At 38.1% G+C, this 22,444-nt stretch overlaps 1 protein-coding gene across 2 annotated transcripts in view; it reads left to right on the top strand.

Moving 5' to 3' along the window:
- The window catches only part of SLC10A7 (solute carrier family 10 member 7), a 146,488-nt gene that overhangs the window by 39,360 nt on the left and 84,684 nt on the right, over positions 1-22,444 (top strand). For both annotated transcript variants that reach the window (XM_038134375.1, XM_038134376.1), the window contains exon 5: positions 7,538-7,576. In XM_038134375.1, the coding sequence (XP_037990303.1) occupies positions 7,538-7,576 (39 nt within the window). The remainder of the gene's footprint in view (positions 1-7,537; positions 7,577-22,444) is intronic.

Here is a 22,444-nt window from a genome sequence, read left to right as displayed (position 1 = left end):
ACAGAGAGAAAGATGTATCAGAAGGCGAGACAGGAATAGAAAGGAATGAATAACAAAAGCTTGTGACTCCCAGAGAGCCTGACCCAGCTGCCCCCTGGATTGGTCACTAAGTAGAAACACCTCACATTGACCAATCAAGGAAGCACTTGCTGCATTCCACACTAGCAAATAGTTATTGTTTACATCTTGAAGCTGAGGCCCCTCAGCGTCTCAGGAGAAGAAAATCCTGACAAAAGGATTTTCATAAAAATATCATGGCTACAGTCATACAAGGATGAGGTGAGAGTATTGGTGGCTGTCTCTACTTACAGCCCTTCTCATTGTCGAAAGGAAGAGGATCACGGTTGCTGGAAAGAGGAAGACTCCCTTAGCCTTGGCAAACTGAAGGAATAGACAAGGATTTGTGTGTTGCCTATATTTGTGTTTCTGAATATGGCCTAGATGGCTTTTTTTTTCTGCTTTTCTTGTGAACATCACACACGTTTTGTTTGCTACACACCACAGGATCATCTGGTGTAGGTAAATCTTTGCCATTTAGGATAAAGCAAAAAAACTATGAAGAAAGTGACAGCATTATACAGCTGATGGCATGGGCTAGTCAGGCACTGTGCATTGTTTATGAAGCCTCTCTTCTGTACCTGAGGAGACCAAATCTTGGTTCTTTCAATGTGAAAATGGACATTTTGGCTCCTGACAGAGGTTCTTTTCTCCTGGCTTCCTTCACATGATCTTTTTGATGACAAAAGTCTTTCTTTTCATTGAGCTCAGTTATACAAGTTATCTCAAGTAAAATGCAATACAGTAGTGTTGTTTTCCAACCTTTGCTAAACATGGATTTTCTGTTACTCATCTATATATTAGTATTGGTGGAAATTTGTAGAGTGACACACAAACATTCCTGAGACCTGAATGATTAATGCTTGCCATTTGAATTGTTAGCAAATGTTTACCTTCTGGTTTTACTCTCTAAAAAAACCACCCCCCTTTAATGTATGTACTCTGCTGGTTTTCATTCTTTCTTCACCTCCTCCTGCCTCTGAGTGAGAAATACCATGCTGGCACTCCAGAAGTCCCTTGAGTCACCCCAGTTGCTATCAGTAGAGACAAGGTAGCATTTGTAACAAAAATAAAGTGAGCAGGATAGTTTTCTTTACCTGCCTCAATATTACTAAAATTGTTGGTGAAACAGAGAAATCCTTCAATGGGAAGAACCACATAACTAAATGTGTCCAAAAAACTTTCCTTTTAACAGATGTTTTTGTCTTTGTAAATATTATGTACCAAAAGTTGGTGATGGGTATGAGGAACTACAAAAATTGGGGAATGAAAGACTGATTTTCAAGAGAAAACAATTTGCTGGTAAGAGGCAATAACTTCACCAGCAGATGCCTCAGCTTGTTTCTGTGTTCTGCTTGTGGCAGAAGGCTGTGCCTGCCTGAAGCAGCACCAACTTCTACTCAAGGGATGGCAACCTCTGTCAGCCTGGAACAGAGGGCTCAGCGCTGTGTTTTAGAGAGCATCGTTCTCCGGATGATGTTCCCCTGCTGAAATGCAAACCAACAACAGATTAGTTATTCTGTTTTCATTTTCTGGTGCCTTTTCAGTGTCATTTCCATAGAACTGATGGTTCTTGAACATGGTTGAAATAAAGCAATGTTTTCATGTTGTCAGCACAGCTCTAGGGGTGGGTTGGGGATTAGGTGATATCTTTGCTAGTTTTTCCCAGTCAGCAAATTGTGTTGGACCACAGGGGACATGACAGTGGATAAATACATAATCCCCTCCATACTTTGGGGTTTTTTGTTAGTATACTGAGGCTTCTTGGTTGGTAGGTGTAGGTTTTGTATGTGTATGTTTGTAATTCTCTGGAATTTTTGATTTTTTTTTTTTTTTTAGTAAGAGCATAAGGTTGTGTACATTTCTACTCTACTAAAATAATTAGAGTAATTTGGTATTTTTATAAGAGACTTTTTGAACATCAGCACACTTTTTTTGGAAGATTTCTTTGGACTCAAAATGTAGTTGGTATCAAAGTTTTGTGGGAATTAGTTTGTTTTGTTTTGTGGGGGTTTTGTGTTTTTTCATATTTTGTGTGTTTGGATGGCTTTTAGTTTGGGGGTTTTGTGTGGTTTTTGTTTTGTTGTAAGCGTAATACAACTGTTGTGGTGCCCTATCACATGTACAGCACATGGGCTGGAGTCATGTGTAAGATGTATTCTCCAGCTTCTGGTAATTCAGTATGGAGTGTACATACATCAGAGTCAAATCGAGACCCTATTTGTTTCTCAGAGATGATGCTGGAGCATTAAAAAGGCACGTGCTTTGCCTTGGAGGGGGCAGCTGGGCTTCTGGAGATTTGGTTGAGCAGTTAACACTGCCTCTTTCATTTTTGCCTTGCTGGAGCAGGATTTTTATATGCATTTTAACAGTTATTTAAGAGTCCCCATATGCTTAGAAAGGAATCTGAATATATGTGCCTTTTTTAAAGCTGCATCATAACTAGGTTATTCCATCAATACAGTAGAACGACTGGGAGCTGCAGTTGGAACAATATGTAAAAATACAGCTTGTAAAAGATTTCCTTTATTAACTGTCATCATCCACAGAATATATGTTCAAATAAACGTTGTGTAATAACTAAATTTGAGATTAATAGGCCCCTTAAGAAACAGCAAAGTCATTCAGGATAGTCAGTGAAAAATAGCCTGTAAGACTGTAACATGCACATATTGTCCTGCTTACATGCTCTCTCTGGTGTCATTCCCATTTATCAATGTCGGCAGGCTCTGTTCTCATTAAAACACTCTTGCACAAAAGCAACTTAATTTTCTTAAGAGAAGAGGACACCTGATTCAATTTAGTGCTCAAAACCAGGAACTTGAATATATTTCTTTTTTTCCTGTCTGAACTCAGATGAATAGTTATGAACAGCAACACAGATTAAACCTTATTAGGTATATTTATATTCTGTTTGCAGTAACAGTGCTGTGGCAAATAGGTTTCCACAGAGATGTAACATCTTGTTATTGGAAACAGCAGTAAGACATGAGCTGTGGTAACACATGAGATTTTATTTTTAAAGAGGAGATTGAAGGAGTTGTTTAAAGGGACTCTGCCAACTCATTCAAGTTACTTCTAACATCCTGCCTTCTTCCACCTTTTTGAACTACACTGATCTTTTTGGGTAGATAAATGTTTTGTTTTCTGTCCTGTTTGGTCAAATAATTTCCATCACTTTCTTCAGTCTTTCTCTTTTTTTTTTTTTTTCTTCCCCTTTCTTCTTCTGTTGAATAGGAGACATGGTTGTATTAAATTTGGCAATAATAGTATGGATGCTGTAAAATCTTACGCTACCACATTGTGTTCTCTGTCCTCTACTGCATAATCCTGCACTAGAACTGCGAGAGTCCTTGTATCTTCCCAGCTCTTTTCTGCTGGGAAAAGTTCTTTCTCTTCTGGGTTTTTCTTTCTCCTTCGCTGTGCCTTGTGTGTTAAATAGGATAATTAGTCTTTTTGCTGCTGCTTGAGCTGCATATCCCACTGGTGTGTGGTACATCCCCTTAGTGCTCAGGTTTTAACTGCAGGGAATGGCAGACAGACACAGAACAGCTCTGTATGATGCCCAGGCTGCCTCCTTCCAGGATGTTCTGGGGCTGTTTGGTTTCATTACTCTGCATCTGTGGCCTTGACCCTGGAATGTCCTTTCCTCAGAGCAGGGATGACTTGGGGCCAGACAGGCCCTGGTGTCCATGGCACGTGCTGTCCCCGCTGTGGGATGCCTGGGGGTAAGCATAGGCTTAAATACATCTAGGAGGGTTGTCTCCCTAAGGGCTGCCAAATGACACTCGAGAATCAAATGTTTTGGTATTGAAGCACTACACGCATATTGGTGAGAAAAATCTCTTTCTTTTTTTCTCTGAGGTCTGCATACAAAGTTGTGAGGTGCTGCTCTTTCCCTGTACTCTGCAGTAAAGTTCCAGTCTAGTTGTGCATAACAATTTCTTTGAAATTCTACTGATAATGATAAAATCTTGCTGTTTGACCCAGGTGTTCCAAATGTGACCAGGGTGTGTTTCCCTGTTGTTTAATGGAGTCTAGCTATGTTATTATCAAAAAATATCTAATCAAAACAATATCTAGTCTAATATCTAGTCTAATAAATTTCAAGATAGTTTAGGTTGGTACTAAAAACAAGGCAATGGAACAAAATTCAGAATGTGTTCTGTATTTAATTCTTGAATTCTAAGCACACTTGTTTGATTTGCTGCCCAGTCACCTGTACTTGACGGCTGCATGTACTTGATGCTGCATTTGAGTACACACCTGGAGGGACAGGCTCAGCCCCTTGGTAGTGGCTTTGCCCTTTTCTTCCATCTTTTACTGGCCTTTGTTGCCAGAAGGCCTGTCTTAGACCTCCTTGCTGCCCTGTAGAAATCTAAGCTGTGTTTTCCATACTTATATTCCAGGAAAAGGTGAGAGATGAAGAGCTGAATCTTTGTGCTAGACTCTGGTATGAGAAAAGTTTCTGCCGAGTGCTGCCGGATAGGTGTCCTTCCGAGGTGGCCTGGTCATTTCTCATTTGGAATTCTGCTTGGAAGTGTAGACCCTCAGCATTTCCTCAAGTCCAATGCCATGCAGAGTTGGCTGAAATTGTGCCTGCCCAAATATAAGTGAATTTGTTTAATGGAGCTAATATGTACAATTGTTAACTCAAGTGATGCTTGTCCATGCTCTTTATTGCCCTGTTAAGACTCCTGGCAGTGACTTTCAGCCACATCTCCTAAGTTGATGCAAATCTAGAAAATTTGTGTTGTTTTTGATTCTGCAGCTTTTGAACGTGCTCTGACCTTACATTTCAATACATGGCCATGCACTTACCTTTTGAAAGGACTTCACTGTGGATTTTATAGGGAGCTCTCCCCTCATACTAGTAGTAAATGCAATGAATGGTTTGCAAACACATGCAAATCTGAATTTGGAGTATTATAAAGACATCCAAATCTTTTCATGTTTTATTGTTTCATTTAAGCTGGCTGCAGACAATCTGTCGAAGCACAAAAAGAGCAAACACTAAAAAAAGTGATGCAATAATAGTGACTAATAAATGTTTCAAATAGAGAATGAAGAGCCTGGCTGTATCATGTGTCAGCACTAATGTTTATTTGTATCATCCCTCTAAGGATTTCAGAGTGCTTTTTAAAGAACGAATTAATTTTGACAATGCCCTGTGAGGTATGTATCCCTTTGATAGAAGGGAGTTGGAAGCACGAAAATGTTTAAATTCTACAGGGTTATGCTACTAGGTACATTTAATTACAAATTGGAGCAGTTGATTCAGTTTACTACCAGTTTGTTTAAACTGAACCAGAATCACAAATATAAGCCCCAGGTTTGTGAGTATGAGAAGAAATTACTTCTAAGTTTGTTTTGCAGGGGAAATGTTTACAAAGAAAACTGCAGCTAGAATAATTGACATATGTAAATCCTCCCTCACTGAGGCAAATAGTGTGGATGACTGTATCTTAATATGCAGTCTTCCTGTTCTGCTTTTTTTTCCCCCCCCTCTTCTTTTGACTGTAATGAGTGTTTAATCATCTGCTCTGGATAATTTCTAATGCTTCAGAGAAAGGGAGTTAAAAATTGTAAACTAGTGTACTTCAGAACTGGTTGTGAATTATGACTTTTGCACATGACTGGCTAAACAATGGAAACATAAAATTTGTCCAAGGTTGTTGTCTTAGTCCCTGTTATGTGCTTGAGATGATTTTAAAAAATCCAGATATCTTCCAGATGGATCAGGAAGGAATAAAAGAAGTTTGATAATGGGCAAAATACCACCATCTAGTATCCCTCCTTTACACCTTTCCAGACACAGAAATTCTTCTGAAAGTGGAATTGCAGTCTGTTTTAAGTAAAAGAATGTGATATCTCTAGATGATCCCCAGATCAGGATTGGTAGCCATGCTCTAGGTTCGTGTGGATGGATATAGTGTGTCTTTGCCTTGCTACATGAAAGTGTCAGTTGCACAGTTTCCAATACAAGTAGAAAATCCTGATTTAATTCACACTTGTTGAAGAATTGTTTATACTACTCACACTGCCTTTCAGCTATGATCTCTGGCAAGAGAAGCTGTTTGGACTTGTGCCTCCTTTTTTTTTTTTTAATGTTCAAAAAAGAAATGCTGATGAGAGAGAGGTGTTAAAATATGTTACTGTAGTTTACAACTGTCAACTATAATGTTTTATTTAGCTGTATCTATTCAGATGCTCCCTCCACAACATGGAGTGCCATATGCCATTGTCCCTGTTAGTGAGCAAGTCAGCAAAGGTTTCCCAGTCTGCATTTGTTTTTGTATTCGGGCCACTGAGGAGCTGTGGTCCAGTGCCATCTTTTATTGATAGGGCCAGCAGAGGAGGAATCTAATGAAATTATCAAAGCTTTGAATTAATTATGAACTTGAATAAGAAAGCTAAGCTCTCTAGAGCCAAGGATCTCATTACCCATTCATTTTCATTGCATCCTCTTACGGAGCAGAAGGCAGGTTCAGCTTCTGCTCCTACCTTGATTTTGGACTTTATTCAAACTTGCTCAACTCACTAACAGCCTCTTGTTACTAATCTGTGGCTGGAAGTGTCCAGGGTGATTAATTTGACTCTAAACCAGCACGTAAATGGTAGATTTCCCTCCTCCCTTTCCTCTTACCTTTGCTGTATGGCTTTTCATCGTCAGAGTGGCTGCCATACAAGAGTTTCTGTTCTTTCTTGGTAATTGGGGAAAGCTATGCAAGACTCAAGTTTTAACTTCCTGGAATTTAATGAGTTCATATTAAGAAATAATACTGCTATCTTATATTTCCTGGATATTTAGGTAAGCACAAACACTTCTTAAGTCATTATCAAAACTGTTTATTTTCTTTTTTTAAAAGACTGTGGAGTGAAAAGTAATGACATTTTGGCCTCAGAAGTATGGGAGATTGTGGGATTTCTTTTTGTTGGGTTTTTTGCTACTCCTATTTTAAATTTGTTTGTCAAGCTACAGGAAGTTCTCTCTGTCAATACTTTATTATAATGAACTGTTAAAGTAGTTTATTTACCTGATTAATATTTCATTAACATTTTTTAAAGTGTATGAAAATGCAGTATTTTAGTTAAATCAGGTAATGTTTATTTTAATTAATAGGTCAGTGTATGAAAATGTTCCTGGAAAATTAGAGCATGATTAGTGCGAGCAAGCTTCTGTGTAATATTCTTAGTTCTTGTGTATTTTCCTCTTCTATCAGCAAGGATTTTCTTCTTCTCCTCCTGCTTTTGTCCGTTTCAGCACATTATTTATGAATGCATAAACCAGAATCCATCAGTCTTCATAAGTTACAGGCAACTGGCAATTTTTTAAGCAGTGGCTAACTGCCTAATGGTCTCTGTGTATGTATGTATTTATTTGGAGAATCTAATAGCTTGGTGGGTGGGGGAAGGACATTTTATTCTTGCACTGTAGCTATTGCACCATTGGTGATATTTATCCTTTTTTTCTCTCTAGGCAGCTGCTATATTTAATTCCGCTTTTGGAAGTTTTTTGGTAAGTAACACTGTATTTATAGCTAGTGCTTTAATAGTCTAATTTTTAACAGTATCATTGGTGTGTTTGTATTTTTTCACATAATTGTTGGTGGATTCAGATGGGAAAAATTTGAATAATCTTCCAGTTTATGTCACCGTGCCCTTAAATACAGATACTGCAATTTCTTTTTTTTTTGTTAAACTCTTGAGAAAGGTAGTGAATAAATTGTCTCTGCTCATGGTAAATTAATAATGTGTAAACACATCCTAATTTTCTCCTTAATGGGTTAACAGAATCTATTATTATGCAGATGTTTCAGACATGGGCATCAATATATTGATTTTTCTAATAAGGCCCATCAAATACTTATTATTTTCTATCAAGAGGCCATGGATTTTGAAAAGAAAACATGACCCAGCTGATCAGAGAGTAGATGCTAATTTACTCAGTGACTTGTCATTTGTTTAGCATATTTTACTGTCAGTGAAGCCACTCAATGTCTCTGAGGAACAAACTAAAATAGCTAGATATGGAAAAGCAATCAATCCAGCTGGAAATATAACTGTTTCTTTAAAAAACAAAAGCAGTATTTGTGGTCCTGATGGTCTACAAACATTCGGAAAGGACACAGTAAAGAACACTAAATATATTTATGAAGAAAGGAAGAATAGATTTCTTTACTGATGTGTTGCTTAGAAAAATACTAGTGAATGTTAAGTAAAAGATTATTTTGTGTGTTGACTGATTGTTTATTTAGGCAGCTAATAATTGAATTTGCTCTTAGTAAAATTTATGCATGTTTAGAAGTAAGTGTTTGTGATGCCAGTCTTGGGTCCCAATTTTATACTGTGATGTATAAAATGAATGAATGGTAAAAGAACCAAATTACAAACTTGAAATAAAAACCGTGAGTACAAAATAACTAACTTTTTATTAATGGCTTTTTTTTTGTTTTATGAAAAGCTGGCTTTTAGTACCTTAAGTATATGGAACTGTACTAGCAAGGGATAAAGTCACATGGCATTTTGAAGTTGTGTTGTGCTGCTGCATTTTTGAGGGACTAGGCTGAAGTTAGGAAGGTGGATATAAGTGCTTTGGGATAGGGACAACCTCTCACATATTTAAAATATCAGTTCCCAGTACCTGTCCTTTGTGGTACCTGTAATATTCTCCTTCCATGGAGCTGCCTCAAGTTGTGGAAGTGTTGGAAAAACTCTGAAGTCTGTGTGTGTATGTGTGTGATATTTTCTCTTGTTGCTTGGCACGAGCTCCTGGTTTCCCTGTTGTCTCCAGCTTTCAGTTCAAGAGGTTTCTGTGAATACCCAAAGGCCCAGTTCAGCTGCCATTTGGAGATACTTTTTGGCTTCAAGTAAGAATTTAGGCTCCTTTGAATCTGACTACAATGCTGGCCCCTAGTAAATCAATAGAGACATATTTTCAATTTCTAGTATCTGTTTTCATCTCTTTGAAGAAATCTGAGCTCAAGAAGCTGAGTTAGTTTTTGTTTTCATGTAATACTCCTAATTTTGGTTTTGGTCTTAGTTCATGATCATTGGAAAGTTCTGCTTACATGTAATTACCTCATTTTACTTATTGTTCCTTCAGGTCTTTTTGCAAATGTTGGTGCAGCATTGCAGTAAACATTATTCTTACAAAGTTCCCAGAAAAGACTTTTCAAAAATATGAATGATCAGCAAGAATGAAACCATAGTACCAGCTGATTTTTTCTAATTACTGATTTTTTTTTTTTTTTTAGAATAACATGGTAAAGACACTGGTTAGTATTAAATTACAAATATATCTACACATTTAAACATTTCTTATGGTAATTCTATTTTGAAATCATGGTTCTATAGGGTCATCATGATTTGTATGACACAAAGAAAATCACAAATATGTTTACTGAGTGCTTTGTTCTTACAAACTTTTCCAGTTATGAAGTTGATAGGATAAACCTTGTGATTGACATGTGATAGTAGGCCAGGGACAGTAGTAAGTAGACAGAGTTGTTTACCAGTAGTTTCACAGTGGTGTGGGTCTACATGACCTTGAATTGAGCTGCTCCAGATATGGAGCACTGAGAAGCATGTGGTCACTTACAAAGAAAGTTTGCTGTTGAAAAACTGGCAAAGCATTAAATACATGTGTGTGTGTGTGTATTTGTTTGAAGTCAAAACCATTCTATAAAATGTAAAAATAATTGGCTTGTTTCTGAGAATATAGTGGAAGGTCCTGGTGGAAGTGGTTTTGGAAATCCATCAGTTTATATTGGTGCCTAACTTATGGATTTGGCTATGGGTGGAGAACCTGTGTCCTGTATCTTTAATTCAGGATGAATCAAAATCACGTCTGCATTTTTCTTAGGAGTGTCTAATGATGAGCTGTATGTGGACAGGCTTAGATGGAGTTACAGACCTTTGTAACCAAAACTTTATGGGGATTATTTGGAAGGCTCTGACCTTAGCAAGGCTGAAATTTTTCTTATGTGCCTTGTCTTACCACATGTAGCACGTGGGCGGGTTGTGGTGCTTGTGAAAAAGCCAGGACAGTGTTTTCTCTTTTCAGACTATGCCCCGTGGGCCAGTGCCTGTGTCTGATAGTGTCAAACAGGCTGATTTAAAAGGGCTGAAAGATGTGCTGTGATGATTACTCTCCTGCCCCCACCACCTTTTTTTTTTCCTTAAGACTAGGAAGTAGTGCTTGAGAAGTTAAATTAAAGTATGTTGTGGAACAAAATGTTTGCAGGAAAATACTTGGTATAATGTTAGAATGATACTGAGATCAGCTTATTCAGATGAAATGGAAGATCTTGTGACATATAAGATGTAGAAATGCCAAATATGTATTGATGAGCAGAAATACACTTAAATTAAAGACCTGGGGGTGTTTCCACTGGTAAAGAGATTTACAAAAACTGCCAGCCAACCACAAGGTAATTATTTTTAACTCCACCAAAGTCCATATTCCTATAAATATACAGACAGAACAGTACATGGAATGATACTGTACATATTTACATTATTTTATTGACTTAGTTTAATAATGTCTCAGGTCTAATTAAAACCCAGTGTTTGAAAAAACTAATTGTTACAGAAAAGTGTTTTTATATAGCTAGATTAGTAATAACTAGCGATAGATGAATTCAATTTACATAAATTTCAGCCAAGAGAATATTTAGGCTCGTACCACAGAGGATTGCTCTGAGCTGGGTAGTTAATATCATTATCTCCTCCCCTCATTTAAGCAGTTTGGTTTACAATAATTGTGGAACATAAGAAGTGATTTCAGATTTTCCTCTCAATGGGGTTTTAATATAATCTAGTAGTGTTCTACTCATACAGAGTGGTTGGTTATCCCAAGGCTGCATGCGCATGCTAAGATAGAAAGCACTGTGTTAGCTGTTTCCACTTGGAGGAGAGGATACTTTTGCACCTAAATGTTGAAGAAATTGCCTGGAAAGTGAAGTGTAGGTCTACTGGAATTCTTAATGTGCCATGCTTCCCAAGCATTTCTATTCTGCTTCTAAGAAAGAAGACGACAAATACTCGCAAATGTACAAATCAGAGCAATAGGCAGGAGACTGCAAAATATGCTGTGCTGATGGTTGTTCCATGGCGTTTGCCTGAGTGGTTCAGCTCCTTTGACTTTGTCCACTTGTCACTGAGGCTGCTCCTGCACTGGAGATGTTCTTGGCTGAGAGCTGCACTCAGTTGCAGTGGCAATGTAATGCCTTGTGTATGGGACATGGACTTCCAGAACACTATGTCCTCACAATGCTCTGCACTGCTAGACTGGGCCAGTATTGTCTGATCTTTCTGTCTCTCATGAAACTCCTTTCTGCTTGAGACTATGGGCTGTGAATCCCATAAGAATATCCAGCCTGAAGTGTGAGTCAGTGCAGGCTGGTTCTTCAGTACCTTGGGGTTATGAGCAGTGAGTGTGAGGAACAGCCATCAGCTTCACCTTAAACAAAGAACTGAAACTGAGATCTGAAGGTTTGTGGTGATAGAAAGTCAAGAGAAAAATAGAGGATTCTGGGGACTCTGCTCTGGTGACCACTGGACTCCTGAGAAAACAGCAAAGCATTGTTTAAGACTTCCTCCAGTGCTGTCTTGGATTAGCTTTTCTTTCTCTGTTGAAACATAATAGATGAAACAAGACACATGTCAGGTGCCCATCATTCCATTAGTCTCTTTTGTCCAAACTAGTATGTGTGGGTTTTTTCTGTTATCTGACCATCTCTCTGAGGGGACAGAGCTGGTTCATGCCATTCAAAAAGCTCAAACAATATTTGGAGCCACCACATGGCTCATCAAATCAAGGCTAGTATTTTTATTTACCTTGTCTTCCAAATGCAAGGTAAAGCTAGCAGAGAATAAAGTTAGCTTCTCACATATACCCAAAGCTTAGTTGGTTAATGAAAATGTATGGAATTCTTATCTAGTCTGCTTTAGCAGGCATAATGATTTACACAGCCTGACAGCCCTAGTGCTGCAAGTAAATGCATTAGTCATAGTGTCCATTTTTCTTGCAAATTTGTGACACAGATTTAATTATGGGAATGACCAGCAACTTACAAATCTAATTTTGGTAGGCTGAGCCAACTTTTTTATTTTAATAACAATGGATTTTTTAGCAATGATTTCATTACCATTTAAAGAAATCCAACCATATGGAAATAACCAATTGGCTGAATTTATTTACTTTATTTTACCTTAATGGATGTTGAGTGGTTTAGGTTTATTTGGGGCTTTTTTTATTATCACTTTTTAAATCTTAGTTATTTCTAGGATAAATACCCTTATCTGTCTGAAGTATTTGTAGTATAAACATTGTAAATATTTTTTCTAAAATCAGGCACATGTTTGTATACTCCTTTGTTCCATCTTAATTGTGTCTTTGCAGTATGAAAAGGGGCAGAGCAGTCATCTGGGATTCCCTTTTTACTCTGCTAGCTGTTTACAAGGAAATCTTGCCAGGAAATCTGTTCACAACAGGTGCTGAATTCTAGATTGAGCCTTGTTTAATTTCAAAGTGGAGCTGCTTTATGGAGAGCCACTGCACTCTCAGAAGTGGTCTCCTCTTGCTCTGTGAGCAGTACAGAGGTGCTGCGGGTCTGTGCTCCGATCCGGGGTAGTTCTCCAAGTCCTGAGCAAGTTCTCCCTCTTAATCAGCCACTAGGGAAGGCACTTTGTCCTTGAAGGATTGTTTTTTTGCATGAGTGCAAGGGTATGGCAGATCTCAGCAGCAGTGAGTGTTTGGGCCAGATAGTATGGACCAGGCAGGAAAAGTTTATCATGTAAGTAATCTTGGGAGCCAAGATGTTGCATTATTGTAACTTATTTCATGGTTGGTGCTCAGATCTTGTGTTGTTGTTTAGCATCCTCATTTTGATTTCTGCTAGCTGGAGCTGAAATCTCAAAGTAAGCTTGGGCTTCATTGGCTGTTTCCAGGTTTTTTGCCAAATAACTTCTCAAAGCGTGTAGGCCTTCACTCTCACTGTGTACTCAAACTTCCAGGGTCAGTTGAATACATAAACTTGAGTTAGTTTGTACTGTTTTGGTACAAGCAAGGCAGAATAGCAGAGCTTCCTGTGAAAGACACCCTTTAGCACAGGCTTAAAGATATACATTAATATTTTGAGGGATTGCTGGGCATGTGCACCCATCCCAGTATTCCTTTATTGAGCATCTCTTTCCCTCCCAAAGCCAAACTGACAGAGTGGGTGTCAGATAGAATGAGATGTAGAAATTTTTACTAAATAAAACAATAGTAAGAACTCCTTAAAAAAAAAAATTAAAAAAAGAAAAAGTATAAAGGTGCGGTACTCCAAAAGAAGTAAATGGGATCTTGCTCCCAAGGGATTGAGAGAAATTGGGTAGAGGGATAACTGGAAATGTGAGTGTTGTAACACCCGCTGTGTGGTCTCACTGATGACACAGTTGGTCTGAAAAGAGATTTAAGTCAGTAGGGATTTGCAGAGCCAGCCAGCACAGACAACCAGTTGACAAATAACACTGCTGGTGGTTATCTTTGATATCTTACAGAGAAGGATGGTAGGTAACAGTAACAAAGAGGAAAGAAAATGTGCTGGCAAGGTCTCAAAAAAGACTGTCCTCTAGAAGGCCAATGTTTAGTCCCTGTATTTTTTTCATAGTGGTCAAGAGAAAAATGCCTTGAAATCTACCTAATAACAAAAAAAAAAAAAAAAAAAAAACCCCACAAAAACAACAACAAAAAAATTAAACCATTAGCTGTCAAATGTGTAGAAATTATGTGGGCTGTAGCTTGTCTCAGGGCTTTCTCAGTTTTCCCATAAGCTTTTGCTACTGATCATTTAATTCATCTTGCTTGGTCTAAAGGGACTCAAGCAGTCAGTTCTGCCAAAAAAAAGTTTATTTAAAGGTAGCAATAAGTAGGCCATTAAGTACATCTCTTTGTATTATCTTTGAGGCCAAAAATAAGCAAGTGCTACTTTTCTAAAGATAAATATTCTGCTTTTTCCATTTCCTCATGCGACAGAAGACAGGTAGGATTTTTTTTTCTTGCACCTACTTATTTTGGTCAGCAACCTCATCTAGTGCACTTGCTAGGCATGGTGTGATGTCTTTTGGGACAGTAGGTTGAATCCTGCCCCCATCATTACGGTTTGCATGGATTAGCAGGCTTTTAGGAAAAGAGAGAGCTGATATATGTGCCAGTAGCATTTCTTGAGTTGGTAAAACAAACAGCAAAAGTGGATGTTGCTGGAGAAAATTCAGAGGCAGAAGTCAGTGAGATTGTTGCACTTTGGAAAGGTAGTGTGAAAGTTGAAGCAGCTTCACTCTTCCGGTCCAATTGTCACTTCAGGAATTGCAAGGTAGAAAGGAGAAAATGTTCTATAGCCAAGACTGGACACTCAAAGGGTCTTAAACTTTGTGATATGTCATCTTTCTTCTGATCACATAGCATGGGGAAACTGAAAATGAAATGTCTGTGACTGTGGTGCTGTCATCACCACAGTCATCACCACAGTCATCATTGTTAATGGAGAAGGAACACTGGGATTTTGCAAGAAGTTTGATTCCATTTTACGTGGAAGCTAATGAATTAGACAATCAAGAGTGCCTTTTTTTGGTAACTGTTATTTGGAGAACATCTAGAGAAGGAAATATATGTGTTTGATATTATATAATCAGGTGATTGCTTGGATTAGTATGTAAATAAAATCTGTACTGATACAGTTTTAGCATAAAATCAGTTTGTCTAAGATTACTTATGTCATAATTACCATTTTGTCATTGTCCCCTCTGGTATGAAAATTCCATTTTTATCAAAAGAATATGCTTGTTTTGGGCTATTTTTTCTGGTTTTGCTTACTATGGTTATTGGCCAGAACTTGACAGAAAAAAAAACCAACCAAAAACCACGAATAAAATCAATTGTTCCAGGGTTGAAATTGTGTAAAGACCATAATGTTGAAAGGTCCTGGGTTTAGTTTGTGATGTTTTCTTGTCTTCTGTGTTAGAATGGTTTCCTGGTTTTTTCACTCCAAAATAAAGAAAGTGAAATTAACAGAAAGACATATCACCTGTCCTGATATAAAGTAAGATCAAGGTGTCTGACTTCTAATTAAGTCACTGAACTTTGCATCATGGAATGGTGTCATATCACATAAAATTAGTTTTAAAAAATGTTTGCATTGAAAAGCTGCTTTATTTGCTTTTGACGACTACTTGGAAAAATACATGTGTGCTTTTAGAAAAAAGTGAAAATGTACATTACAAAACTTTGAACAGTTTATTTGTAAAGCAAGAGATTTAAAATTCTTGCAAGAATTTAGTTGTGTCTGTGTAAAACTGAATGTTTGAATTTATTGGTTCTTTATGTTAGGTAGGTTGGTGCATCAAGTAGAAATTGAGAAGGGAGGCACTGTGCAAGACAATTTGGTTTTTATTTTGCCCTCTCTAGTATCTTTTAATACTAGAAGAAGCATTCCTCTGCATTCCTCTAGGGCTGTGGTTGTACACAAACATGTAGTCATTTGGCCTGATTTAAGGGTAAATGTTCCCTGCAGACAGATTTGGAAATGCACAAAATATGTAATTTTCTCTCTCACTTTTAAAAAATTCATCAAAAGGAAATGAAAATGTTTTTAGAATCTGCTGTTAATGTTCTCCCCCAAAGTTTTAGTTTCTGATTGAAATGGAGCAATGTTCTTTCCTCTGTGCTGCAGCTTTTAGTCACCTGCATAAGAAAAGTGTGTGTGGGGTGAGAGGGAGTGGAGAGAAATCATCCTTTCCTTGGGAATAGGCATAATTAAACCCCTGTTTTGTGTTTGATTAGGACTTGGAACTAGTGCTGCTGAGCTGTTTCACCCAGCAGCTGTGTGTGTGCTGTAAAACACAAGCTGGTGTGCTGAGCAGTCACCTACACTAATCCATCAGGGAGCACAGAGCTCTTTCTCCTTCTCTGGCCACCAAACATGGATTCAGTAGCTAGCAAGAGTTGAGTTCTAGCATGTAGTACAAACAGCCATACCAGTGATGCACTGTTCTATACAAACCTCCTTTTACCTTTAGTTAAATCTTTGTGGGAGGAAAAGATCCAAAACACATTAATTTATTAAGTTTTTTGGTCCAGAGCAGGTTAAATCTCTGCCTGGATTTTTTTTTTGCTGTGGTTCTCCTTTATCTGGCTGAACAGTGCTTGTTCAAAACTTGGTACTCCTCAGTCTCTAGGGGTAAAAACAAGACGGATGTCATTATTGCTCTAAGTTGAGGGGCTGGAAATCATTCCCCTTGCTGTCAGGGTGACAAATACTGTCTTAGTGAAGGTGCCAGAGGTTAGGTCAAAAGCTCTCGCAAAGTCTTTAGCTCAACTAGCAAGCAAGGCATGGTTATAAAATTGGAGCTTCCTTTGGAAATTGTGTTTATTCTTTATTGTGGGCTTTTTAAAAGTCAGTTTTGGAAAACCATCATCACCTTCAGTATGAGCCAGGAGTAGTCCATTAATTTCTTTTTTCTTTAATAGCTGTACTTGTGTTGTGGAGAGGCTCCCTTCATTATTATTTTGCCTTATCTTCGTTGTAGGCATCAAAACAATCTTCAGCTTTCATCCTTAATGGCACATATTTGAAAAGACCAGTAATTGTGGAGGAGGGAGGGAACTCTTTTAGTTTATGATCTGTCATTATTCGGCTTAACCCTGTTCTGTCAGTAGCATAGAGTTTTCATTTTAACATCTTTAAAAAAACAAAACATAGATGCCCAACAAAAAAAAAAAAAAAAGCTCTCCAAAACATCAGCCCAGCAAAATCCAAACTATCTTGGAGGTAATGAGGCTCAGGCTTGCTTATACAGTTGATCACCTTTTTTGGCATGGCATGTGAGCAAATGCTCTTCCCAGCATCTTGTTTCCTCCAGTTTCATTCCAATTCTCCACCCAATTCTCCTCCAGATTACTTTCCTACAATGGTAAGTAAATTGTTGTATTTGTTGTTTCTACTTCATAAAAAAAATTGTATGACAAAATTCCTTTTCTAAATTATTTTCTGATGGTACCTTCTTGGTTGCTCCAGTGTAACTTGTTGCAAGGATCTTTATGTGCTGTCCTTTCCCTGAGAGCTGGTGGAAGATCAGACTAGATGAACATCTGACTTTATCTAGGACAAACACAGTATTCTCTACAAAGGGTGAAATGATTGAAAACTTGTCATTTTTTACTTTCCAAGAAAAATAATTATTTGTACTTGTATCCAAATTAGGTGACTGTGTCAGATAGATAAAATGAAAAACCTATCTTCATATACCAATGGGCAAAATTTTCTATCTTCTGTCTTTCAACCAGTGTACTGAAAGCTCAACGTGGGACACTTTCCTTGCATATATTTATTGGTATTGTGTGTTTAACTTGGCTGAGACTGTGCATGACTTGGAACAGCTTTTAGCCTCACATAAACCTGCTGGATGAAAGCTGCACATGGTTTCACCCCTTCTGCCTACTCTTTCCACATGCCCTTGTACTGTGGTAGCTACAGGTGCCAGCATTGATGTCCACCTGAGTGGAAAAGTCATTCTGGCTTCTTCCTCCTGGTGCATTTGAGACAAGCTCTGATAGTCTGAAAATGCACACCTTGCTATGCCTCATTGCTTAATTGTGGTCTACTTTCTTAACAACATTTTTTTCTATATGGAAAGCAAATGTTAACTATTTGAAGGAGAACTATATTACATAGAATTAGATAACATGAATAATGGGAAAGGGTTTTTGAAAAACTCAAACCTTTTAATAAAATGGAATGTCAAATATATGAGCATGTCTTTCAAGCAGTGATCAAAAAAATGTGTGAAAAGTTTCATATCCTTTTAAGAGTCGAATGATTATCCAATATCATAAAATTTTTTTGTTGGATGGACAGTACAAAGATGAAAGAACATTTTATAGATAACATTGCACTTCACAGCTGACTGAAGCAGGTGTTAGAAATGCAGATTAAGTATACTGACTAAAGACTATATAAATTTGAAGTGAAAATGCCACTGGTCTACTTGCAGCTCCCTGCACATGTGAAGTTTCAGGTAGTTAAATTATTAATTTTATTGTGTGAGATAGCACAGCAGTTAGGGAGAAGGTCCTTGTGCATTTATGATTTAACTTTTCCCTTGTAATCTTTTTAATGTTAAGTGATGAGCAGATGACAGAATTTGCTTCCATGTTGAGTTTTGCTTGGAAAGAGAATATATAATGCAGGTAGATAAATCCACACTGTAGGTTTGTTTGCCAGTTTGGTGCTTTACAGGAACATGCAGTGCAAATACACAGTTGTGGGTAAATGCAATTTCCGTAAAGGAAGGAGACTGAATGTTAGCAGTGTTACTGTACAAATCTGCAGACACTGGGAAATCTGAATCTGGTCCTTCCACACAAAGTGGAATAAGGTGTTAACTTGCAAGTCAGTCTTTTTTGGACTTCACAGGCTTTGTGTAGACATGTTCTCCATGATATACGGGTACCTTATTGTGTGGGTGGTGTGAAGCATGGAAGGAAAGGCATTAGGAGAGGAGTGAGGGTGTTTCCTTCCAACAGCTCAGTAACCTGCTAATAAACTGTACTAGACTGTGAATTTAATTTTGTCATGACTTATCAGGTGCCTGGAGCTAGTAATCAATCTGTAAGAAGTCTAATTCTTGGACAAATTAAAATTGGAAGTGGATTGGAAGACGGAGTCTCTTAAAGTGAGGAGCAGTACTGAGGCCCCTGCCCAGCACATGGACTGCCAGGGTTGTTCTCACTCTGGACTGCTGCTAGAAGAGTCTGGTGGGACCCCACAATAGCCCAGCATCTGACTAGCAGGGTAGACAGCAACAGGGACATTGTGCTGTCCTTTGTCACCTAGAATGACCGTGAGGGAAGGAGAGCTTTTGCAGGGTTTATTTCTTAAATAGTCCTTGGATCTGCTGGTTCTAAAATTATGATGTTATGCAGAACTGCCTCTTTGATTTTAGTTTTTTGTTTGTTATGTTTTGGTTTGTTTCTTTTTTTCATAGACAGTACTGTTTTGTTCATCAGTTCACAGGGCATGGTATTTGTATTGGCAGCAGTTCTGCTCTGACTGGAGGAACTAGTCCATGGTCTGTAAATATTCTGTATATGGTTGTGAAAGCTTGGTTGTAATAAGTGAAACAGATATTCAAGAGTGTGTCCAGTGCATCCTGGAAGTAGACAGCAGGCACCTGGCAATCCAGTCTTGGGAAATTTGAAAAGGCTACAAATGGGTCTAAGGTTTTGACTGGGTCACAGGCATGTGCTTTATTTTTTTTCGTAAGAACAAATAAATCACAGAGGTTGCACTGCTTTCCATAAGCACCTAGACATAGCTCAACTTCTTTCTGATTTCTGATAACTGGTGCTTAGAGACACATGCTTTTGTTCCTTCAGTGGTGATCACTGGATCTTTCCCTGTGCCACAGAATGGAGTTCCCTACAGTGGGTACAGAATCATATGAAGTTGTATTCAGTCCCCAGAAAGCCTCTTGGTGCATTTCTAACACAGATAATGAACTACAATGAAGCATTTAGCAAAATAACTGTGCCAATTTTACTGTAGCCTTAACTCTTGTTTAGCATTTTGGTAAGGTTTTTGTGGTCATTGACTTTGAGAAAGAGCTTCTATCCATCTTCCTGACTTTGAAGGCCAATTAACACAGAGTAAAAGACTACAGATTCATTTCATAGACTGTGTAATGTCCCCAGCAAAGAACCGGTACATGAACTCGTGTATAAAATATATTTATTACTATTGCTTTCCATATTTTTCGTAGGTAGTTAAAATACAAGCTAAGAGCATCACTGTAACACAAACAGCTTGCAAAATAATAAAATCTAGATAAAGCCTAATATTTATAGAGTACTGCCTTACTGCCTAGCTTAGTCATCAGTTAATAAAAGTATGGTTTTTCTGCATGCTTTTCTTTTTCCTCTTCCCCCTTCCCTTCCTAATTACAGCGTGGGCTTCCCAGCAAAGCTGGCCCATCTGCCATTTTGTCCTGCAGTTTCAAAATCCAGTCAGTGTGTATATGAATTCAAGTCAGAAAACTAAAATAGAATTTCATCATTATTATCATTTCAGTTTGCTTACCCTGAAGCAGAGTTAGTGGAGGGCTGTTCCTTCCCATGTACATGAAATTCTGTCAAATTGGGATCTGTCACTCCAAAGACATTTGGAAAAATATATTATGAGAGTCTTACTACGTCAAGCTGTGGCATAATTATTGCACCATAAATGCTTACAAAGCATTATGCTGGTTCCTTTTTTATTTTTCAATCTGATTTCTCTTAACTCTTAGGATTAAAATTGCTATGCTAATTCAGACAGCAGCACAGTCCAGTGCCAGCTGAACTTGTATTTAGACCATCCCAAGCCAGTGTTATCAAATAATACACAGACAACTATAAAGTCTGTAATATATGGTAGGAGGTATAATTTGTTTTATTTGCTGTTGGTATTATTTTGTAAGCTGTTAGAAAGTCTCCACAGCCTCTTCCAAATAATTACTGTGCTTTCTTGTAGGAGTGGTAAAGGGCCATGGCTGATAGAATAAAACCACTACGATCTTATCAATAAAGCTGTTCAAATTCTCTGGAATAGTGAGATATACATTAGGACTTGTAGGTGTATCTTTTTCTGAAGGGGTACTTGCTGTCCCTAGGCTGTCCAGTTAATGTTTTGGTCATGTACTTGGGCCGTGGATTTCCTAAAACCCTGTCAGAGTAAGAAGTTTCTTTCTCTTTGGAGAACTAGTGAGGGGATGATCCATCAGACATCAGAGCTCGGTCAAGCACTGAAATGTCCAAGCAGATTAAAAAGAGGTTTGTGACAAAGCAGGATTTTGGGACAGGAGAACCCTGGAGAGCAGGAGGTCTAAATTAAGATGATCCACTGGATAAGTGGAGAGGATGGGCAGATCTCTGGGGATTGTGTTGGCTTCCATGCAGAAGGAAGAACAGCAAGTTCTGGCTCAGCCTGAACCAGGGCTGTCCTGAGGCAGCCCTGACCTGGGGGCTCCTGTTTCAGCAGCCAGTGCACACACCTCAACTGTCCTGCAGATTTATTCTCTCTGTACCATTGCCACACATCCTCTGCCTACTTGTTGTTCTCACTCCTGAGGTTTCTAGGTTTCTTCTTCTTTTTTTTCATCAGAAACACAGAAGGCCTTGTCCAAATAATCATTTGAGAGCCAGCACTAGCATAATTCGTTTATCCTGAGATGGGAATGTAGCTCTTCAGGATGTTAACATCAAGTAAAAGCTGCTATGCTGAAAAACTTTTGAATTACTTTTTCCATACTGATTCTGTTTACAAATATCCCAACAGAAAAATAATTTATTCATGACATGACACGATGAAGTTCAGTTTTCATGGGCAATCAGGCAATAATCTTGTAGAGGATTTCGATGCTGTTCTCTAGGTTTTACAGGGACTCTTTTAAATCACGGTGAAAAGCTAATCAGCTGGACTAAGATGTTGAGGCATTCCTTGTGCTGTTAAGATTTCTTTCTGATCACCTATATATTCATAACATTTCAATGCAAATAGAACAAATTTAGCAAACTAAGGAATTATTTTGGGGCGTTCACCTGCACTAGCTTCCCTTGTGCCTGATCTTTGTAGGGGAACATTTCTCCTTCTGCCACTCAGGAACTGTGGTGCACATCAGATTGTACCTTCACTAGGCCAGGCATGTACAATGTGGGCACATTAAAAGCATGAGGACAGAAATGTTTTTGAAGTTTTTTGCTGCAAACTGTAGTCTGAGAATTAGGGCTTGGTTGCGAAAGGAAGGTTTTTCTTGTCCAATCATTTCAAAGCCTGTTTGAGTGAATGTGTCCATGTGTAGAGTTGGCCTTAGATTAGCTACTGCAGCAATGCCTGAATCTACCCTTTATTACACATATATGCACCACAAACATTTCAAAAGGATTTGTTCTTTCCATGCTTTCCACTGACATGAGCAAAAGGGAATTTTTGCTCTGCCATCCAGTAGTTGTGCGTGTAACTGACTGTGTTATATACAGAGCTATTAGCTTTGCACCAGTATAAATATTTGAGTCATACAGCTTTGTTTCTTAGGCCATAAGCTCATACTGTCTGTGGTGGAAGTAGCTTCTTGCATAGACAACATTATTCTCAGGAGCTGGATTCCTTTCTTCCCATCCCATTTTATAATGTGTTGAAAACACCACTGTACATGCACAAGTAACAGAGAGGGGGAGAAAAGAAGCCTTTCAGTGTAATTCTTACAATAATGTCTTTATAGGACCTGTTTGTTGTTTTTTTTTTATTAGAAATGCTCAGAGTTTTTGTTGTGTAAATTACAGAAGAAACATTCCTGAAATCCTTAAGAA

This window comes from Motacilla alba, chromosome 4 (genome assembly GCF_015832195.1).
Source record: "Motacilla alba alba isolate MOTALB_02 chromosome 4, Motacilla_alba_V1.0_pri, whole genome shotgun sequence".
Taxonomy (NCBI): Eukaryota; Metazoa; Chordata; class Aves; order Passeriformes; family Motacillidae; genus Motacilla; species Motacilla alba.
This window is presented reverse-complemented; position numbering and strand designations above follow the sequence as displayed.